Here is a 24025-nt window from a genome sequence, read left to right as displayed (position 1 = left end):
TTCTGGCAGTTATCTCTTTGCCTTCCAGATCTTAAGTATGAGTTCCTCCAGTACTTTGTGTGTGTTGCTTTGGATTTCCAGCATCTGCAGAATTTCTCATGTTTATGATGTACTGTTCGTTTGTTGCTGCTGGGTATTAATCCTGGAGTACCTTCCCAACAGGACAGTGGGAGAACCTTCACCAGATGGACAACTGTGTTCAATAATCTGGCTCTCCAGCATCTTCTCACTAGCATTTGAGAATGGTCAATAGATACTGGAGATGTCTTGATGCGTTAAGGTGAGGATAAACCGATTCATTGCTTTGGAACCTACCAGAAATTTCGCTGTTTGTATTTTCATATTTACCACATTGTGATCTTACTTCTAAACAATTTCAGAATATACTCTCTCAGGTGGGGAGGGATGAATAAGCATAGGGGTCACAGAGAGAGTTATCTGCCTCAGGTTAGTATTCTCAACAAGTGTTTGCTTCACCCTTGCCAGCATGAGTATTTATATCTGTTTCCATTTTCCCATCTACTTAGATAGTTTACTGGAAACCAACGGGCTATGTTGTTGATACCCGATGTCAGGTTCTGTCTGCAGACAATCCTTGCGTCATGGAAAATGTGTGACTTGGCCATCTTATCTGCACCAGTCAAAATAAAAAAGCTTCCAATCCTATCTCACCATCCATCACTTGACCTGCAGCCCTAGACATCGTGACTTTTCAACGACTGTTTTTAAATAACCGTTTAAGCGCACTAAGGTTTTCTGTCTGTGCCATTCTTTCAGTCAGGAAGTTTCAGGCCACTATGTGTGAAAAATAAGATACTCAACTGTCTCCTAGTTCAACTGCCAAGTACTTTATGCACTCTTACTTTATCTAGGCCACCTGTTACCTTATACTGACAAGAGTTTCTGCAGATGCTGAAAATCCTGAGAATGCACGCAAAGTGCTGAGGAGTACTGTACCATGTTACCACTCAGTAGGCCAGGCAGCATCTATGGAGAGGAATGAACAGCTGATGTTACAAGTCCTTGATAAAAGGTTTCAGCCTGATCATTCCTTTCCATAGATGCTGCCTGACCTACTGAGTGGTAACATGGTACAGTACTCTTCTATTGAGTCTTCCACACAGACTCTTTGTTCCAAAGAAACAGACCCAGACTATCCTGTGGCTATAACTTAACCATCTCTTCTACACTTTCCCCAGCAAATCATAACTTCCCTATAATGCGATGACCTGAACCTATGTAGTACTCAGTACATAGTCTCATGAGCATTTTGTACAGTTCAAGCATGATAACATCCACAGTTTTATATTCTCACTGCTAATAAAGGAAAGCACCCAGTTTTTGCCTCTTAAACTTTTTTAAAATTTCCTGCACTTTGATTGATTTGTGTGCATACTCTCCAAGACCCTTCTAACTAAATGTCCTCTCAGTTGTCTAATTGCAACTTACCAATTCATTACCTCACAGACCTTTGGATTAAATTAATTTGCCTTCTTATGTACCCACCTGAGCTAACGATCTGTAGCTTCCGGCAGTCTCCACATGGCCAACTTTTGCATCACATGCAAAGTTAGTTTTCTTTTTACCTACACTTATCTCTAAGTGATTTTTATATATAACAAGCAGCAAAAGTTGGAGAACTGAGCCCAGTGCAACACTACCTGTAACAGTCTTCCCATTGCAAAGGGACCTGTCAACCAGTTATCCTTTGCTTTTCATTGCTCAGCCAGTTTTCCATCCATTTTGCCACTTGCCCTTAGATCCTTTGAGCTTTTACTTTATTCGCTTGTCTGCCTTTTGGGACTTTACTAAAACCTAACAAAGTCCCAAAAGCTGTTTAAGATATTGGTGAGGCCTAATTTGGAGTATTGTGTGCAGTTTTGGTCATCTACCTGCAGGAATGATGTAAATAAGGCTGAAAAATACAGAGAAAATTTACAAAGATGCTGGTGGGACTGGAGGACCTCAGTTATAAGGAATGATTGAATAGGTTAGGACTGCATTCTTTAGAATGTAGAAGACTGAGAGGAGATTTGATAGAGGTATACAAAATTAAGAACTGCAAGCAAGCTTTTTCCACTGAAGTTGGGAGAAACTACAACTAGAAGTCATGGGTTAAGGGTGAAAGGTGAAAAGTTTAAGTGGAACATAATGGGAAACTTCTTCATTCACAGGGTTGTGAGAGTGTGGAACGAGCTGCCAGCACAAGTGGTGCATGCAAGCTCGATTTCAACTTTGAAGAGAGGTTTGGATAGGTACACAGATCGCTATGGTCCGGGTGCAGTTGATGGGAGCAGGCAGTTTAAATGATCCAGCACAGTCTAGAGGGGCTGAAGGGCCTATTTCTGTGCTGTACTTTTCTATGACTCCATGACTTGGTTAAAACTCACACAGATGACATCGAGTACGTTGATCTTATTGATGTTAACCCATTACTTTCCCAAAATATTTTGAGGTCAGTTTAACCATACAGTCACAAAGCAAATCTCACGTCTCTCTGGGACATGTTTGTATGTTCTCATTCTGCCCTGGTTTCCTCCCACATTCCAAAGATGTATGGGTTAGGATAGTGAGTTGTGGGCATACTACGTTGGCTGCAGAAGTGGCTGCGGGCTGCCCTCAGCACATCCTCAGACTGTGTTGGTCAATGATACAAAACCACAGTTCACTGCATACTTTGATGTTTTGATGTACATGTGACAAGTAAAGTTTATCATTTCCAACCTAACTTTATCTTAACAAGTTCATGCTTAATTTTTTCCATTGCCCAATCTGAACTAAATCAGAACTCTTGATAGTTCCCTGTTTATAATCCTGGATATCCTCTCCTTTCGTCCTATCCTATGGGGATATCAGATCAATACCAGTTTACACAATGACCTATTGTCCACTCTGATAGGATACTCACTTGAAAACTTAAGTGAAATTTTGAGGTTTTCACCTAGTTTATAAATTAAAGTGATCCTGACTATACCATAAACCTTTTAACTCTCCAGCTGTGATTTGCATTACCAACATGACTAATTAAGATTGATGGACAAATAGAGATTATGAATTTTATGAATTTCAAAGCATGGTTATACAAGTCATGGTTTTTGAAACAGGTAAAATGTTTATAGAGTTGACTTGTCAGAACAAGATCACCTAAGAATGTGGTTCAGTCAATTAGCATGAGCTGGGAAGAGTGACTACAAAATCAATTCTCGTGGAAATGTTAATCTTTCTCACTGGATACTCCAGGATAGAGCCTGCTACATTACATCCTGATGAGGGGAGGCTACAGAGAAATGAGAGCAAGATGCATCCTGAGGGCAAGATTTTGAGCTGGGAAATTATTTTGTAGAATGTTTTTATATGGTTGCAGTGTAAAACATATAGGGAATTTCTTCAGGCAACATCTTGGTTCATAATTTAGTTGTCTCATATCAATCTTAGTGGTATAATGTATATTTAAATAATGATTGTGATCTAATATATGAAGAGAGGAGATGTGGCCTGCATGTTTATCGATATCAAATGGGACCTGAACTGAGTATCCTCCAGGCCACAAACAAACTGCTGGAAGGACTGAGCAACAAGAGGGAAATGGACAGGCAATATTTCGAATCAAGACTTTTTGTCAGCGTCCAGATGAAAGGCTTTGACGCAAATTGGCAACTGGTCATTTCCCTCTCCTCCAAGAGGACCTTAACCTTGTCATGGTTTGGAGACTTGTGTTACTCAATGATCTGGAGAGCTATGTTGGCTGGAGTCAGGGCCTTATGTTTTGGCTGTTGGTAGAGTCATCAATGCCAAGCAGGTCAAAGGGTAGAGGCCAGACTAAGAGTGGTCCACCGGTTCTCCAGGTTTGGAGACTCAGCTCAGGGCTAACAACCCTGAGCAGTAAAACAAAGTTGTTATGGAAAGAGCAATGAAGAATCCTACATCTGAGTGTAACAGTATTCCTGAGTCTCCACCCAGGACTTTCATGACTGACAGTAGTGAAACCCAAGAGGAAGCTACTGGCATGATGAAGGAAGCCCTAAACACCACCAGAGTTGGAGGATCTTCATTGCTGCCCTAAACACCAGCAGTATAATAGGCACTAACACACTATTTACCTCGACAGATGCTGCCTGACCGATTGAGTTCCCCCCATAGATTGTTTATGCACCTGCTGTCTCCATCTTCCATGTCATATTACAAATCCTTACATTTGTTTCTTTTCAACTAATGTAAACGTAACAGTGCACATTCCTTTAAACAAGAGTTAATATGCGTGTTCAGGAGGGATTGTTGACAGCCAGTCCCTGCTGGGATTAGTGATGCAGGTTCAAGACTGAGCTCTGCCCACCACTGGTCCGTGTGTCATCAGTTTCCACATCTGCACATAGCAAAATGGAAGTTGCAAAAATGCTGGGGGCTCATATACTTACTGTGAATGCCCACAAGAAAATGAATCATGGGGTAGTATATGGTGACATATATGTACTTTGAAAACAAATTTACTTTGAACTTTGAATGCTGTCCACTCTGCTACTGAACTCACCAGGAAGTCTAGCAAATTTTCTGGGTCGTACTGAGCTGGGAATACAGATGCACTTCATATCTGGCCTCTCAGCTTTATGGCAGCCAAAACGCCTGTAAAGGCAGTGACCACATTCATTTCAGCAGAATAAGTGACCTATAATTAATTAAAAACTAAATTCAAATTAGCATTTTTTGCCATTTATTTCAGTACCATCAGGGACCTATAATAATAAAAACAAAATTAAATTCAAACTAAACTCTATCGTTGACATATTTTTATTTCACTTTGCCTTGTACTAGCTACCTTAATGCACTGCTGTAATGAATTGTTCTGTATGGGTAGTACGTAAGACGAGTTTTTCACTGCACCTCGATAATGGTCACGGGGAGAAGGCAGGAGAATGGGGTTAGGAGAGATAGTAAATCAGCCTTGGTGGAATGGTGGAGCAGACTTGATGGGCCGAATAGCCTAACTCTGCTTCCATGTCTTATAGTCTTAACTTACTAATTTAATAATTTTCATTTTTAACTAATTTACCATGGTTTAATGTAATTGAACTAAATTCATTATTTTAATAGTTAAATGGAAAAAAAACATTTCAGTCAATTTGACTTTAAATATCTCTGGACAATAGGGACATATAAAAAGCGCAAAAATGCCTTTGACAACTGTGAGGGTGATGGTCTGGAATACGATAGGTACAAGAGTTTCAGCAGATGCTGGAAATCCAGAGCAACACACACTGGAGGAACTTGGTAGGTCAGGCAGCATCTACGGAGGGGGAATAAACAGTTGATGTTTCGGGCTGTGTCCCTTCATCAGGACTGGAATGAGGGTAATGGACTAGAATTTATGACCCATCAGGCAATTACAACACATAGATTAGCGTCAGACGAACTGTAGCCGAGGCTTAGATTGATAATGATCAAGCCCAGTGTATAAAAAGAGCAAATTATTTCAGATACTGGAAATCTGAGACAGAAACAGTGCAAGTTGAAAACATCCAGCAGCATCATGGGAGAAAAGCAGCGAAAAGGAGAGATGTTTTCAGAGCAAACACTCCCACTCAGTGGCCACTTTATTAGGTACAGAAGTGGAACTTGGTGTGGTCTTCTGCTGCTGTAGCCCATCCACTTCAAGGTTTGACATGTTGTGCGTTCAGAATTGCCCTTCTGCACACCACTGTTGTAACACACGGTTATTTGAATTACTGTCGCCTTCTTGTCAGCTTGAACCAGTCTGGCCATTCTCCTCTGACCTCCCTCATTAACAAGGCATTTTCACAGAACTGCCGCACACTGGATGCATTTTTCTCTAACTTCTGCTAGGCCCCACCTCCCCCTCGTACCCCATCTGTTACTTATTTTTATGCACACATTCTTTCTCTCACTCTCCTTTTTCTCCCTCTGTCCCTCTGAATATACCTCTTGCCCATCCTCTGGGTCCCCCCCCCGCCGTCTTTCTTCCTGGACCTCCTGTCCCATGATCCTCTCGTATCCCCTTTTGCCAATCACCTGTCCAGCTCTTGGCTCCGTCCCTCCCCCTCCTGTCTTCTCCTATCATTTTGGATCTCCCCCTCCCCCTCCAACCTTCAAATCCCTTACTCACTCTTCCTTCAGTTAGTCCTGACGAGGGGTCTCGGCCTGAAACGTCGACTGCACCTCTTCCTACAGATGCTGCCTGGCCTGCTGCGTTCACCAGCAACTTTGATGTGTGTTGCTTGAATTTCTAGCATCTGCAGAATTCCTGTTGGATGCATTATTGTTTTTTGCACCATTTTCTTGAAACTCTAGAGACGGTCGTGTATGAAAATCCCAGGAGATCAGCAGTTTCTGAGATACTCAAACCACCCCTTCTGTCACCAACAATTATTCCTCGGTCAAAGTCACTTAGCCCATTTTTTCCCCATTCTAATGTTTGGTCTGAGCAACAACTGAAACTCTTGACCATGTCTGCATGCTTTTATCCATTGAGATGCTAGCACATGATTGGCTGTTCAGATATTTGCATTAACAAACAGGTGTACAGGTGTATCTCATAAAGTGTCCACTGAGTGTAAACGAAGCTGATTTATTGGCTCTGTCTGCCATTGCTATTTGAACTGTTGACTATGACAGAAATTTTGCTTTTTTTTTATTGCTGTCATTGAACAACTCAATTGTTCTTCAGCGGTATTTTTCTTTGTACCTCTGGCTTCAGATATTTTGATATTTCAGGTCTTAATGTAACTTCAGGTTTGAATACTCAGCTAGCTCTGGTGCCAGTTCTGCAAGAATATGCATGTTGGTAAATAGTCACAGTTTTCAGGTTGCCATTGAATTACTTTACATATCCTTGGTCCAATTGGAATGAAAGCTGCAGTTACTTGAAAGCCGATGTTTACATTAAAAAAAAACTCCCTTAATAAGAACAAATTATGATCTGTGGTTAACAAGAGACTGCATTTCTGATTCGAGCTTTTCCAACATGTTGCCAGACACAATGATGTATTCTGGCTATGGATGTGTTTTCTTTTGATGCAAGGTTATTTATCAGTTGGCTTATTTCTTTTTAACACAAGGGATTCTGAAGATGCTGGAGACCCAGTGGAACACAGACAAAATGCCAGAGGAACTCAGTAGGTCAGGCAGCGTTTATGGAAATGAATCAACAGTCAATGTTTCCGGTTGAGACCCTTCATCAGGACTTAGGTCTTTTGTTCTTCATGTGTGCAACTATTAACTTCGATCTTTAAACCACTTAGATATTGCACATATTCGACCCATGGAAAGTGATCATCCACTTCCCATTACCCACCACCGCCCCTTCCCCAGACGTAGTAAGCTCTCAGCAAAATTGAACCATTGAGCCCTTATTCGTCCTGCAGATTACACCAGCTTCTCCGAGGATGGTCAACCCATCCTGCTGGAGAGGCTTGTGAATTCCTGAGATCCTGAGAGCGATGCTACCTGGAGATAGCCACCCGGCGCTTAACTCATGGTAGGGTCACCCCTGGTGGTATGGTCAAGGGAGCGGTTCCAGACAAGACCTCAAACAGAAGATGATGAGACATCACAATAGCAGTGAAGGGTCCCCAGTCATCTTGCGTTCCATACCACGGGACCTTGACCCTGATCTGATCCATTAAGAACCATGCGGTGGCTGCCCATGCATCAGCCTCCCCATGTTAAAGTTACACACAGCATTATCCTTTAAGGGAATTTGCCCTAATATCCTGGAATTATATGGACCTGGACTGACGTCTACAGCCACCTGAAGACCCACCAATGGACAACCCCTTAGGCAAACATCATACATGAGTTGAATAATCACACTACCATTCATCAGAGAATATTCACCTTCGTAAATCAAATAGATTAAGTCAAACACATCAAACAACACTGCAATCCGGTCAAATGAAAAAAAACCTATTGATATATGGGAATTTCCGCAGGGCAGATCTGAAAGCAATACCTGAATTAGTATTAGAAACAAAAACGTGTTTGACAGTCATCACAGACACAGACAATTTGACTCAACCACTTTTAGACCTGTCCAAACAATTGTGTTTTACACACAGAAGCCATGTTTTACAGCAGCTGGATTTTAAAAATACTCTACATTGCATTTTTATACATCAAATTCTATTTCCCAAGGAGGTATGTAGTTATCAGCAGGTGGGAGCCAATTAATATTAAAAAAGATGTACAGGTATTTTTAAGCCTATGAATATTCAGTCTATCACCTGAATGCTCCAAATACAGCAAACACCATCCAAGACTTGTTTTGTTTCACCTGTATTTAGTCCTTGCCCTCTCACAGTTACCAAATCAGGCTTCTCTCTACATGTGGCCCGGCTCACAGTGACTCCTCCCATTGTTCGGTGCACATCACTGGGCCAACCCAGAGCTGTAGTTCGATCCGTAGCTACTAGTTGGAGATAGTAAGTGTTGGTGCTCATGACTCTGTTCTGAGACGTAGCTAGGGAAGGTTTGTGCTCGAGGAACCTTTGTCAAGTTTAAATCATTCCCTATAGGGGAGAGAAAGAAAGAAACACTTTTTAAAAATGCTGTTATTGCATTTATGAAAATTTCATTCTTTCATGGTATTCATGTCAACTTTAATAATAACAGAACTATTAGGTCAGCAGAAAAAGTCATTGGCTGCAATCTACCATCATTGCGGGACTTGTCTGTGTCCAGGATGAAGAAGTGAGCAGGGATACATTGTGGACACTACAAACCCGGCAAACTGGCATTTCCAAAATTTCCTTTCTACTAAGTATTAAAACAAAAACTTCATGCCGTCTTAAAGATTTCTTCCCTAGGCAATTAATCTGATCAGTGATTCTAGTTAGAGCACTTCACCATCATCATTACCTCAGTCACTGTACTGCACTGTAAGCACTTTAAATCACTTATTATAATGCTGCTTCCATTGTAAATACATGCTGGTATTTAATTACAAACATGAGAAAGTCTACAGATCCTGGAGATCCAAAGCATCTATGGACTAGAATAAACAGTCAATGTTTTGGGCTGAGACTCTTCATCAGGACTGAGAAGGAAGGGGGAAGATGCCAGAATAAAAAGTTTGGGGGGGGGGGGCGGAAGGAGGCTAGCAGGAAGGTGATAGATGAAGCCATGTGGGTGGGAAAGGTAAAGAGCTGGAGAAGAAAGAATCTGATAAGAGTGGACCATTATTAAACATATAAGATTATTAAGGGATTGGATGGGCTAGAGGCAGGAAACACGTTCCCGATGTTGGGGGAGTTCAGAACCAGAGGCCACAGTTTAAGAATAAGGGGTAGCCCATTTAGAATGGAGTTGAGGAAAAACTTTTTCACACAGAGGGTTGTGGTTCTGTGGAATGCTCTGCCTCAGAAGGCAGTAGAGGCCAATTCTCTGGATTCTTTCACGGAAGGGTTAGATAGAGCTCTTAAAGGTAGCGGAATGAAGGGATATGGGGAGAAGGCAGGAAAAGGGTACTGATTATGGATGATCAGCCATGATCACAGTGAAAGGTGGTGCTGGCTCGAAGGGCTGAATGGCCTACTCCTGCACCTATTGTCTATTGTCTATTGACCATAGGAGAAAGAGGAGGGACCCAGGGGTAAGTGATAGGCAGGTGAGAAGATGAAAAAGGTCTGAGTCGGAAATGAAAGAGGGGGTGTGAAATTAGTTTACTGGAAGAAGAAATCGATAATTGTTTTTGTTTCATGTTGGACCCCAAACAACACACCACGGAAAATTCCCAATACAGGTAAGTGTATATGGTGAATAAGTTGATCCTTGGTCTTGATCCTACACTTCTGACTTAGGTTTTGTAAATCCTAAAAGGTTTTTGAGAGTCAGAAGATGTATAATTTGTAGCAGGGTGTCCAGCGTCTACTCTGCTCTCGATCTGTGATCTGTGGATCGTCAACTTGTCGTGGTGGGGGAGAGGCTTGTGAGTTCCTGATATCCCAAGTGCGATGCTGTCTGGAGTTCAGCCATCTGACGCTCAGCTCCTGGTAGGGTCACCCCTTGCAGGAAGGCCAAGGGGGTGGTTCTAAACAAAGAGCAATCCAACCAAGACCTCAGCGGTGGAGTGATCACTCATGACAACAGCAGTGAAGATGGAGGAAGGCTGCGCAATGAAGCATCTTCAAACACCTTGCATCCCATGCCAGTGGACCCTGACCCCAATCTGTCTAAGACTGCGTGATGGAGGTCCATCGTCAGCATCCCCATGATAAACAATGTCATGTACAGGTGTTCTCCGTTGGGGGAATCCACCCGAACATACTGGATTAAGGCCTGTGGCAATCAGCAAGTGGTGAAAGGGGCAGGATTATGAGGTCTGGCCCACCTTATCCGGAGTAACACACCTAAAATGCTGGAGGAACTCAGCAGGTCATGCAGCATCTATGGAGGGGAATAAAGAGTCAACACTTTGGGCCAAGGCCTCTCATCTGGACACAGTGGTCTGAATGCAATATCAGGATACAATGATCTGAATGGCTGTACCAGAAGTGAGCAGTTTGAGAGCACTAGAATATTAGAGGAAGGATGTGATCCTGAGGTTTTACAAGGCATTGGTCAGATCACACTTGAGTTATTGTGAGCAGTTTGTGCCCCTTATCAAAGAAAAGATGTGCTGGCATTGGAGAGGGTCTAGAGGAGGCTCATGAAAATGATTCTGGGAATGAAAGGGTTAACATATGAGGAGCATTTGATGGCTCTGGGCCTGTACTCTTGGGAGTTTAGAAGAAAGGTTGGGGAGAATCTCATTGAAATCTATCAAAAATTGGAAGACAGAGTGGATGTGGAGAGGATGTTTCCTATTGTAGTTGAGTGTAGGACCAAAGGGCACAGCCAAAGAACAGAGGGTCATCCATTTGGAATAGAGATGAGAAGGAATTTCCTCAGCCAGAGGGTGGTGAATCTGTGGAATTCATTGCCACGGATGGCTGTGGAGACCAGTTCATTGGGCATATTTAAACTAGAAGTTGATAGGTTCTTGGTTATTCAGGGCATCAAAGGTTATGGGCAGAAGGCAGGAGAATGGGGTTGAAAGGGATAATAAATCAATCATAGTGGAGCAGACTTGATGGACAAATGGCCTAATTCTGCTCCTTTGTCTTACGGTTTTGTAGTCTTAAATCAGCCAGATGGAATGGTACTGCAGATTCAATGGGCCAAAAGGCCTACTTCAGTGCCTATGTCGTTTGGTTTTATGAGCAACAGACTGAGATTAGTTTAGCAATCTTTCAATCTGAATCACTTTTATGCTAATGGTTCCAACATCAGCATCACATTGGTAGTACTTATGCTGTGTCTTGTTCTGAATGGTTTTAATATAAGAGAAAATAAATTAACTTATAAAGAACATAGAACATGACATCCCAATACAGCCCTTCAGCCCACAATGTTGTGCTGACTATTTAACCTACTCTAAGATCACTCTAACTCTTCCTTCTCACATCGCTCTCCATTTTTCTATCATCCATGTACCTTTCTGAGAGTCTCCTGAATATCCCCAATGTATCTGCCTCTATCAGCACTCATGACAGTGTATTCCACGTACCCACCACTCTATGTGTAAACAACTTGCCTCTGACATCCCTCCTATAATTTCTTCTGATCACCTTAAAATTATGCCTCCTCATATTAGTCATTTCCATCCTGGGAAGAAAAATCTCTGGCCCTATAAAGAAGCCCTTCCAGCCTTCTCCTTCCCACCCTCCCACCACCTTCTTTATAGGGCCTCTGTCCCTTCCCTCTTCAGTCCTGATGAAGGTTTCCGGCCCGAAACGTTGACTGATCGTTTCCACGGATGCTGCCCGACCTGCTGAGTTCCTCCAGCGGGTTGTGAGTGCTGCGTTTAACCCTGTACTCTGCCTTCAAATTTGACTTCCAAATTGATTAATTTCATACTCTTCTGGGTTGAACTCCATCTGCCACATCTCAGCCTAGCTCTGCGTACCGTCGATGTCCCATTGCAATCTATGACAACCCACTACACTATCCACAACTCCACCAATCTTTGTGTCACCTGTAACTTTCTGCTCTTTGTTTTACTGACCATCAAAAACAACAATAGTGGTTATAAAGCTCTCGTTGCACAGAAACAGCTTCAAGTACTTATGCTAAATGGATCTTATTTTTATTTTGCTCTGGTCCATTCCATCTCTCCCCTGAATCTGTCCCACTATTTTTCTCTGCAACAATAGAACCTTAATTTAAAGGCCAATAAATTATGACTAAAGATTGAACAATATCCTCTTTTGACAGGACAAGGAAAAGTTTGTGATCTGATCATTTTTTTCTTCCATCTGCAGCTTTTCATTGTCACACACGGCTTTTCTTGGCTCTTGTACGTTATAAAGCTGTTTATTATTTGTCTGATATTTCTCCTCTCTGCCTGTCTACCTGGGGTTGAAAGACATTGCACTGCGTTCTTCCCTTTGCTATGTTCAGACTGCTGTGGCTTTAGGAATGGATCACAAACACACCAAGATTGAGTTTACTTCCATGACTCCAATCCCTTGTGAAGTGAATGTAATGGCCGCCAGGTGGGGTGGGTTGGACAAAATGTCGGCGTTTTCTAGCTTACTGGTTGTACTCTTGAGCTGGGAGAGCTGCCATTGCGAACTGCACTGACCAAAGGATGCTCACTGTTCAAAGTTCAAAGTAAGCTTATTGTCAAAGTACATATATATTACCATGAGATACATTTTCTTGCAGGCATTCATACTAGAACAAAGAAGTACAATAGAATCAATGAAAAGGTACACACAGAGACTGACAAGAAGAAAAACTGTGCAAATACAAACAAACATATGAATAAATAAATAAACCAAGAACAGAGTTGCAAAGTCCTTGAAAGTGAGTCCATAGTTTGTGGAATTAGTTCAATGTTGAGATGAGGAGTTATCCACGCTTGTTCAAGAAGCTAGTGGTGTGGGACCCAAGGCTCCTGTACCTCCTTCCCAATGGCAGCAGTAAGAAGTGCTGCTTTCTTCTGACAGTGCTCCTTGTAGATGTGCTCAATGAGGAGGGCTTTTTCCTTGATGGACGAGGCTGCATCCACCACTTTTGGTAGGCTTTTCTGTTCTTGGGCTATGGTGTTTCCAAACCAGAATGCTCTGTCATTGGAAATTCACGGTAAACAGACATACTTGCACTCCTACATGCTGAATAAGTATAGAGATTTCATAAACACAACAAATTCCGTGACGACAGCTTAAAGGATTAAAATGTCACTCATTCTAAATCTCACTGGAAGGAGGCTGCAGAAGTAATGGATTACACTAATGGAACTGTGAAGGGAATTGCCTGTGTGTTTGGTTGATTGAAAAGTTGTTTCAAAGGAACATACTGGATTTCAAACCCTATAAGATATCCCCAGTTATTAACCATTTTAATGCTCATTTGAAATTGTTGTTTCATGTTCTGAGGACAATGGTATTTCTCCATTATATAGCAGGAAATGCCTGCCTTCCACATGGTACACTGAGGAGCATCCACATCACTTTCATTAGTTAATCAGATAAACATAGGTGGCACATTGTATTGTGAGTACAGATACTGTCTCACCATCTCAGTAATCTGGGTTCAATCCTAATACCGTCTATGTGGAGTTTGCAGATTCATCACATTATATTGGAGGGTGCAACTCAACCATGTCAGACAAGCATTATACTGTTTAGTTATTAACTTTTGTCAGAAGTGCACCTTATTATTTGTTAATTGATTTGTGGTAATTTTACTTTATATGCTGTGTGCAAATTATATGTATTATGTTCAAGAGTTGCGACGTATTGTTTCGGCTCTCATCCGTCATCATCGGTGAGTCCTGGGTTGATACCAAAGACTGAAGCCAGAAGGTTGATTGGAAGTTCAGATCACAGCCTGAATGAAGATCAGAAGTCTGGAAGTTAAGGCTCGATAGCTGGAGCCCTGAGTCTGTGAATCTTGGTGGAATGTCATTGATATAAATGAACATATTGCAGAATTGTGTAATATTCCTCAATATCCAGAAATACATTTATCAATATGCCTGTGAATGTTGTTCATTGTTAATTGATGTCACTTTCATTGATATTTTGTTTAATTTTTAAAAGAATCAAGAGAACTTTTCCTTGGAAATATCAAAATCCCCTCAGTTATAAAAGAAATAAAAAACTTTGTTTGATTATGCAAAACAAAAGTTTTTGCATTGAATGATTTTCAATTGTCAGCCTGTAAGTTATAAGCAGTCCTCACTGCCTGTAGCCAAAATGCTGATAAGGGATGCCAGAACAAAATAGAGAATGTGCAAAGTAATGCGTAACCATCCCTAGAAGACTATCAATACCAATTTTAATGATATAAAAACATAAGTTCTTTTTGCTCCGACTCTGAAGCATCAGCAGAGTATTGCAGTCACATAGACACAAGAGATTCTGCAGATGCCGGACATCTTGAGCAAAACACACAAAATGGTGGAGGAACTTAGCAGGGCAGGCTGCATCAATGGCGTGGAGTAAACAGTCGATGTTTCGGCTGGAGTTCCTGATGAAAGGTCTCAGCCCAAAACGTCAACTCTTTATTTCCCTTCACACCATTGATCAATCTGCAACAAGCAGAATTTCTAGGTGGCCAACCATTTTAATTCCAATCCCCATTTGCATTTCACCGTTAGTCTATGGCCTCCACTACTGCTGTGATGAGGCTTCCCTCAGGTTGAAAATCTCCTCTGGACCCTTTCTAAAGCTATCACATCCCTCCTATAAAGAGGTAACCAGAAATGAACTCAATATTCTAAGTGTGGTCTAACCAAGGTTTTACGGAGCTGCAACATTAACCTCGCGGCACTCAATCCCCTGACTAATGAAGGCCAAGACACCTTACCCCTTTTTGATCACCCTATCAACCTGTGGGGCTTTTTTGAGGGATCTCAAGATCCGTACTCAAACCCACTTACAATAAAGAACACCATTACGTTTGCTCTTTTAATTGCCTGCTGAATCTGCATAGTGATTTGTGTGTGAGGGCATTCAAGTTCTTATAGCATCTTTTGACCTTTTCCTTTCTAAAATAAGTATTCCACCTCTCTAATATTTTTGCTAAAATGGATGACCTCACATTTTCCACATTATGTTCTGCTTGCACATTCATTTGCCTGTTCACTCAAAGCCTCTCTAAATCCTCCCTGTCACCTAGCTTGGTATTGTCAGCAAACATGGATATACCTGTATTATACTTTATCAATCATCCAAACTATTGATATAGTTAGGGTCCCTGTATTAATCTCTGTGGCACACAAATGGTTGTAATTTCCCAAGACAAAAGTAAACTGATTTTATTCCTATTTGTTCTGTCATATCTGTTCCTATCGCCTCTTCACCCTCCAGACTCAAGATAGTAGTGGAGCGATCATTCAAGTTGAGTATGATGTTCTCCTAAGGCAGCGGTCCCCAACCACCGGGCCGCAAAGCATGAGGTACCGGGCTTCGAGGAAACGATATGAGTCAGCTGCACCTTTCCTCATTCCCTGTCACGCAGTGTTGAACTTGAACATAGGGTTGCCAACTGTCCTGTATTTGCCGGGAAATCCCGTATATTAGGCTAAATTGGTTTGTCCCATACAGGACCGCCCTTGTCCTGTATTTCCCCTGCTAAGGTAGAGGGTTCCTATAAACCCTTTCATGCCAAAATGAGTAAAGCGAAGAAGCAATTACCATTAATTTATACGGGAAAAATTTTTGAGCTTTCTCAGATCCAAAAAATAACCTACTAAATCATACCAAATAACACATAAAACCTAAAATAACTCGAACATATAGTAAAAGCAGGAATGATATGATAAATACACAGCCTATATAAAGTAGAAATAATGTATGTACAGTGTAGTCTGGAAGATTAAGCCAAAACTGATATGTGGAAAAAAAAATCAGCACGTACGCGCATGCGCACATCACATATGTACACGTCATGCATATGCACACAAGTGCCCGCAGAAGGCTTCATGGTCATGGTAGTCTTTCCTGGAGTAAACGCAAGTGTCCTGTCAACACACACAGAAAATGCTGGTGAACGCAGCAGGCCAGGCAGCACCTATAGGAAGAGGTACAGTCGACGTTTCGGGCTGGGACCCTTCGTCAGGATTTGACTGCTATTTTTGTCCCTTATTTGGGAGTGAGAAAGTCGGCAACCCTAACTGTAAAAGACATGTTGAGGTGAGTTTAACCCTACTTGAACACCTTCTCCACCGTGCCCCCCCACTCGGTCAGCTGGCCTGCAAGAATATTGTCAATATTAAACTGGTCCGCGGTGCAGAAAAGTTTGGGGACCCCTGTCCTAAGGGATTGTCCATCGGTTAGCCTTCAGGTGGCTGCAGAGGCCAATCCAGAAGACACATATTCTGGTGCAGCGTGGGAAAGAGTAAGTGGTGACTGTGGTTAGTGGTTGGGTCTTTTGGTTTTCCCGTCTCTGTTTTGGTAGCTGCTGCTTGTCCTCTGCGACACAGCAGAGTTCAATCTCATATATCACATCTCCCTCTTGAACAGATTTACTCCAGGTTTATTACCTTCTCAATTTTTAGATGTGGTATTGAATTTGCCTTCCTCGTCAATCGGGGGTTCCCTGACCTTTCTCCAATGGTAAAGGATCTGTTTGGAGAGCTGTGAGTTAGGCATCCAGACAACACTGGAGTTGAATCTTGAATCGAAGGTAGGAAACATCTGACAGTCAGGTACCTTGGCTACAGTGTTGAACTGACAGATAGCTGTGACGGTGTGGTAGGGGTGGTCTGGAGGGGGGATGTTGTGATTAGAGGCCTAACTTCTGTCTTCCAAACCTGCCCAGATATGTTCCACTAACAGAAGCATATCCTGACACTGCTGAGTGCACATCTTGTCCTATTTCAATCTACCTAGCGGCAAGTTTCTAACTTCTCCTAGCCCAGCAGGTCAGGCAGCATCTTGGCCCGAACATCAACTTTCTTTCCATCGATGCTGCCTGACCTGCTGAGTTCCCCCAGCATTTTGTGTGTGTTGCTCTGGATTTGCAGATTCTGTGCCACCCAATAACCACTGGCATGCAGGGTGCCTGTGTGTGTGTGTGTGTGTGTGTGTGTGTAGGGTCTATTGGAGACAGTCACATGACTTCCTCTTGTACGTGCCCTTGATGTAAATTGTTCTGTTTCTGAAGTGTCTGATGCACAACCTCTTGGAGGTGCCTCTCTACTATGTCCTTTCTTGAGATTCATTTATTCAGTTATTTGTCACGTGTACAGTATATTAAGCACACAGATTCATGCGCCGTTTGTGTTAACAACCAGCACCATCTAATAATGGGCTGGGGCAGGACACAAGTGTCGCCACACACCCCGGTGTCAACAACACAGAGCACAACGAGCAACAAAACAACAACAGTAATACCAATCCCTCCCTCCTCCCTCCGTTTCCTGGGTAAGGGATTGGCTTCGCACTCCCTCTGCCTCCGGATCTGAACACAGCAAAAGAGAAAACAGCTGTGAAACATTCCTACCCAGAGGAAGCAGAAATTTGATTAAAGAAAGGTCTTGCTAATTCAGTGCTAATTGGGACACATACAAAGCATTTACACCTGTGAAGTATTTCAGACTTCAGATTTTTTTGATTCATCACATGGCCACTTTATTAGGTAGACCTGTTTTTTAATGCAAGTATCTAATCAGCCAATCATGTGGCAACAACTTAATGCATAACAGCATGCAGAATGGGAACAAATGTGATCAAAGTGACTTTGACCGTGGATTGGTTGTTGGTGCCAGACGGGGTGGTTTGAGTACCTCAGGAACTGCTGATCTCCTGGGATTTTCATGTACAGCAGACTTTATAGGCATCCGTTAGTCTCATGAGACCATGGATTTGCGCCTTGAAAGGTTTCCAGGGCGCAGGCCTGGGCAAAGTTGTATGGAAGACCAGCAGTTGCCCATGCTGCAAGTCTCCCCTCTCCATGCCACCGATATTGTCCAAGGGAAGGGCATTAGGACCCATACAGTTTGGCACTGGTGTCGTCGCAGAGCAATGTGTGGTTAAGTGCCTTACTCTAGAACACAACACGCTGCTTCAGCCAAGGCTCAAACTAGCGACCTTCAGATCACTAGACTGACGCTGTAACCACTTGGCCACGCGCCAACAGCAGACTTTAGAGTTTACAAAGAATGGTGCAAAAGACAAAACAACGTCCAGTGTGTGACAGTTCTGTGGGTGAAAGCACTTGTTATTGACAGAGGTCAGAGGGGAATGGCCAGACTGGTTCACGCTGACAGGATGGCAACAGTAACTTAAATAACCACACATTACGACTGTGGTGTGGCATCTCTGAATGCACAAGGTGCCAAACCTTGAAGTGGATGAGCTACGGCAGCAGAAGACCACACTGGGTCCTTCTCCTGTACCTAATAAAGAGGCCACTGAGTGCATATAGGCAGATTCTCTGCCAGTCCAACAATGATCCCACCAGAAATGAAGGGTAAATATTGCAAATGACATCTTTAATGACCCATTAAGACAATCTCATTCATAGCCCCATGAAATGGTCTTGCTAATTCAGAGATAATTGGTATATAAACAAACATTTATATTGTAAAGTATTTATGGAGATAACTCAGGCATGTGGTAAAATAGATTATTGGGTGTAATAACTATCATAATATTCTACAATACAGTACTGCTTTCAGAAAAAATGTGATAAATGAATGAGGTGTTCCCTCATGGACAATATTGGGCATTTGCCAAAAAGGGTGATTCATCCTTAGTGACACAGGGAATACTATGCTGCCTTGGGTGATGATACTCTTGGCTAAGAATTAGAAAACCCAGTGTGTAAGGCTCATGTTTGGATATGATAATATATTATTGTTTAATACATAGATTAGTGAATTTTTGATGGCGATAGAGCTTCCCAATTGCAGTCAATCCATAGAAAGCAGGAACGACTATTTCCACTGCAGGAGGTGAAGACAACAATAGCATCTGGCCCAGGCAGTTGCTTTGAGTGTGGCATGCTTAACCACAATGCAATTTCCTCACTGGGTTAAATGGTGACATGTTGTGGGGGTTTTGTTTTTGAAAAAAAAGAGCATGGAGCTATCATTCTAAGTGTTTTTCCTTCACCCCAAATTTTCCTACTGATAAGGAAGCCTGAGGGTGTAAAGTGAGAAATAGAAAACAAAGCAACCTATTGCAAGGTTCAAAATTCAAAAGTTCAAATTATATTTATTATGAAAGTATGCGTAAATTCATAATTCACCCTGAAATTCATTTTCTTGCAGGCATTCACAGTAGAACAATGAAATTCAATACAAAGAATAAAAAATTACACGTAAACAAAGAACGGGAAACACCCAAAATGCAAAAGAAGACAATCTATGCAATACAAGAAAACACATAATATATAAATAAGCAAATAAGTATATAATACCAAGAATATGAGTTTTGGAGTCCTTGAAAGTGAGTCCATAGGTTATGTATCAGATTAATGTTGAGGTGAGTGAAGTTAGCCACTCTAGTTCAGGAGCCTGATGGTTAAAGGTAATATCTGTTCTTGAACCCGATGGTGTGGGACTTAAGGCTCCTATATTTCCTTGCGAATTGCAGCAGTGAGAAGAGAGCTTGGACTATTTCTATTTACATTCTGTCTCACCAGGGACTGCGCTAGCACCAACTGAACAGAATACTTAGATCTAGATACAGCTTTAAGAGATAGTACAACAGAATGTGCTCAGCAAGAATCCATTACTCACCAGTACTGTCTTGCTACATATTCTGCTCAGTTTACCAAGCAGCTACTCGTTTGTCTTTATTTGTCACACCCCCTTACTTAGTTTTACATTAACTGTCACACAATGCATCCCACATCTAATCAGGGCCCTGGTAAAATACAAGTGCAGCATAAATATTTAATCTGGAAATAAAAAAAATCAAGCTTCATTGACGCTGCCTGCTGTGAGACAGGAGATAAAGGTGTCCAACTGCTTCCCCAGCCCTTGGTCTTTTTGACATGTCCTGTCTTGAGATGCAGCCTCGGCAATTACTCTTTGTCATGCCCTTTGACATGCTTTCAAATTTAGAACATCGACCTGCATTTCTCTTCACATATTTCCTGATCTGTGCCAGTCAGTAAAATGAGGAATACAAAAACAGATAACAGTTACTTTAATAGTCTTCCATTCCAGGCATACGTGTTGAATAAGTACTAGCAATTACTTTCTAGATTTTTTTTACAACTACACCAAGTCAGAATTTATGATGTAGACATAGATGCAGGAATACATATGTCCTCACATTCACATACACACATATATACATGCACACACACACACACACACACACACACACAAACACACGCTATGGGGTTGCACGGTATTGTAGCGGTTAGTGCAATCACTTTACAGCACCAATGATCACTGGTTGGGGTTCAATTCTTGCCGCTGCCTGTAATAAGTTTAGATATTATCCCCGTGGGTTTCCTCTGGTTTTCTCCCATGTTGTATGGGTTAGGGTTAATGAGCTGTGGGTGTATGATATTGGTGTCGAAGCATGGTGACACTTTCAAGCTGCCCAGCACAGTCCTTGTTGATTGAATTAGATGCAAACAATGCATCTCACTGTACGTTTCAAACCACATGTATACAAATAAGATTAATCTTTAAATCTTTATCTTTATTTTTGACTTGTAAACATTTATATAAATATATATACAACATCACAGTAACAAATAACCACGTATAAAGTGTAACACCAATTACATCAAAGTTTTGTGATCACGGTAAGCTACAGGGATTTACCTGAGAAGGTGACTATTTTGTTCTGCAGATGTAGGGATGATCTTCAGATTTGAACTCTGATATACTTAATGCAACACCTCATATTTTTCCTGGGTAGCCTCCTACCTGATGGCATAAACATTGATTTTTGTCGGGCCTACATAAGTAGGCACCTCCTAGTCTCCACCCAGCTAACAGAAGTCACCTGCTACTTGTTTCCACCTGCTACTCACCTGCAGCCTATTTAAACCTAGCTCTCAGTCTCAAACCTTATTCACTCACATGAATCAGCTGGCCTCAACCAGCTGCTCCTAGCTGTCATTTGCCTTGTGAGTTTAGTATCTGTTCTTTCTTGTTTTGTGGCCCTTCATGGTGTGTTATTTTGCGGTTGATTATTAAAATTATTGCTCACTGTTGAATTGTCTCTACTTTAGGGTCAAGCCTCCTTTACATTACACGGCAGACTTCTCTGACATGGTAATTCCCCACTTCTCTTGTTTTCCATTCCCCATTCCAGCTCACCTCTTAACTCTTTGCTTGTCCTCAGCTGCCTCTTACCTCCCTCTTGTTGCCTTCTTCCTTCCTTTTCTGCCATGGTCCACACTCATCTAGCAGATTCTTTCAGTCCTTTACCTCTTCTACCTATCACCTCCTGGTTCCTCACTACATCCTCCCCCCACCCCACCCACCTACATTCTCACTTACCAGGATTCACCTGTCACCTGCCAGCTTGCATCTCTTCCCACTCCCCCACCTTCTTATTTTCACTTCTTCACTCTTCCTTTTCAGTCCTAATGAAGGATCTTGGACTGAAATATCAACCACTTATTCCTCTCCATGGATGCCACCTGACCTGCAGAGTACCTCTGGCATGTTACTCTGAATTTCCAGCATCTGCAGTATCACCTTTCATTCTAATATACTACAACCCTGCCTTTGGTTTGGGTCACTGGCAGCAATGTCTGGGCTTTGCTTTGAGCACAAGTCTCATTTTTGTTGCCTTGATTTGCTGACATTGCTTTATCACTGTGGACAACATCCTGGCCTTGGCTTCAACCACTGGAAACAATATCACTGCCTTGAGTTCAGACACTGGGAACAATGTCCTTGCCTTCACTGGGCCACAGTGAGTGTTATCTTTACCTGGGCCACAGGAAGCAAACTTAATTGATTCTGACAACAGTGAAAACTGTTCTTTCCTGTGCAACACTCTTCTTGCCTTGATTTTTTTGGCCACAGTGATCATTGGCCTTGCCACAGTTTAGGTCTCAGGGATTGCAGGCACTTCCTCAATTGAGGCCACTGGGAAGAACAGCCTTGCTTTGCTTTGAACTCCAAATATAGCTGCTCTACCACTGACAACTTCAGCAGTTTGTTCCCAGAAATCTGAACTACTCGTGGAATGGTTTTTAAAAACAGTTCAAAATAACGAGACAAAACACTTTCTAAACTCTTGTGTCAGAGTTCTTTAAAGAGAATTCCTGTAGGATACTCAATGCCTTTCTCATACTGTGTGGCTCTTTAAATCTTTCTGTTGAGCTCTTGCTATGAGTCCAGGACAAAAAAGTGAACAGGAAATCATGGCAGACACTACCCATCCTGCAAACTGCCTTTTCCAAAAGCTCTCTTCTGGACTGCACTATAAGGCTATTAGAACAAACATTTCACTCCATCGTAAAGGTTTCTTCTCCCAGGCAATTAATCTGATCAACTATTCTAGTTAGTGCCATTGCCACACTCCTTTCCATCAGTCAGTCACTGCACTGTAAACACTTTGTTGTTTACATTGTAAATACATTCTGGTATTTATTGATATCTGATTCTATAGATGTACTTCTATATTTATACAACACTTTATTCTTTCTAGTAACACAAAATGCTGGAGGAACTCAGCAGGTCAGACAGCATATATGGAAATATTGTTAGTTGATGTTTCCAATTCCTACCTCTCCCAACAGATTCCTTCTTGTATGAGGCAGCTGAGGAGAAGCAAAGGGTTAAGAGGAGCTAGTCTCCTTTCCCTCCTCCCACCTTTTAATTCTGGCATCTTCCCCCTTCCTTCTCAGTCCTGAAGAAGCACCTCAGCCTGAAATATTGACTGTTTATTCATTTCCATAGATGCTGCCTGATCTGCTGAGTTCCTCCAGCATTTTGCGTGTGTTGCTTTGGATTTCCAACATCTTCAGACTTTCACATCTTTATTCTTTAAGATTCTTCAATGTCTTTCTTTTGTTGTATGTCGTGACAACACACCACACCAAGTTTCTAATACATGTAAATGTACATGGCAATTAAAGTTGATCTTTTGAAGACTCATTGAGCAGCCCGGTTTAGTGCATGGATGGTACCCTTCGAGTATTGGATAATAAAGCCCACGTTGCCCACCATTAGCTTCCTAAATCATCACCATGGTCCAGCTTCTTGCTAATGTTCTTCAACATTAAATACGTGGAAAATGTCCACAATTTCATTGACTCTACTTATGTTTCAGAATTTAAACTGACTAGAATGGCAGAAACTTATCCAATTGAAAGCAGTTTTCCAGCTGGTAGCATTAGCTGTCTTAGTTTAAATATTATATTTGTGTGCATTTATTAGGGTTTATGATAATGTTTTGAATTAAAGTGAATGGATCAGCAATTAATGGCTGCAATTTCATGCTGCAAGCTTGGCCTTCAGTGCTGCTGTATTGTTCCCTGAGCTTGCCAGTGTGTTCTAGACACTCACACACAAATGAGAACGTGTGCAGTCAGCTAGCCAAGCTCCAATGGCCATTCTGCATGGCTAGCTCAACAGCAAGGAAGAATGCAAGTTGGCCAACTGAGAACATGTGGGATCCTGGAAGAGCAATCCCATTAATCCCAATCCCCCCCTCATCTTGTGTGTCTACAGTCCTGCAATTTATTCCCTCACATGCTCATCAATTTTCCTTTTGTTTCTTTGCCACTTACCTGCATTAAGGGTAAATACATTAGATTCAGATGTAGATTTATTAATCACATGAACTTCAAAACATACAGTGAAACTCTTTTTTTTTGTTTTAGCCAACACACCCAATGATGTGCTGGGAGAATTGGATTTATGAACCAAGACCTTACCGAGGGCTATGGAAACTACTGTATATTGACTAAGTCATAGCCAAAAGGGGAGAATGTAGTAGAAAATACTGAATTCTTGGCTCTGTGGTGTAGTAGTAGATAAGAGGCAGATGATCATGTAACAGAGAGATAATGGAGTCTATAGGATTGGTACCAG

The 24025-nt window shown here is 41.9% G+C and overlaps 1 protein-coding gene across 1 annotated transcript in view; it reads right to left on the bottom strand.

Moving 5' to 3' along the window:
• Positions 1-6114: 6114 nt before the first annotated feature.
• Positions 6115-24025, bottom strand: part of dok6 (docking protein 6) — a 605271-nt gene continuing 587360 nt past the window's right edge. Inside the window, exon 8 of the mRNA XM_072273010.1 lies at positions 6115-8519. Coding sequence (XP_072129111.1) covers positions 8380-8519 — 140 coding nt within the window. The 3' untranslated portion in view covers positions 6115-8379. The remainder of the gene's footprint in view (positions 8520-24025) is intronic.

The sequence above is a fragment of the Mobula birostris genome, chromosome 1 (assembly GCF_030028105.1).
Source record: "Mobula birostris isolate sMobBir1 chromosome 1, sMobBir1.hap1, whole genome shotgun sequence".
In the NCBI taxonomy this organism is placed as follows: Eukaryota; Metazoa; Chordata; class Chondrichthyes; order Myliobatiformes; family Myliobatidae; genus Mobula; species Mobula birostris.
This window is presented reverse-complemented; position numbering and strand designations above follow the sequence as displayed.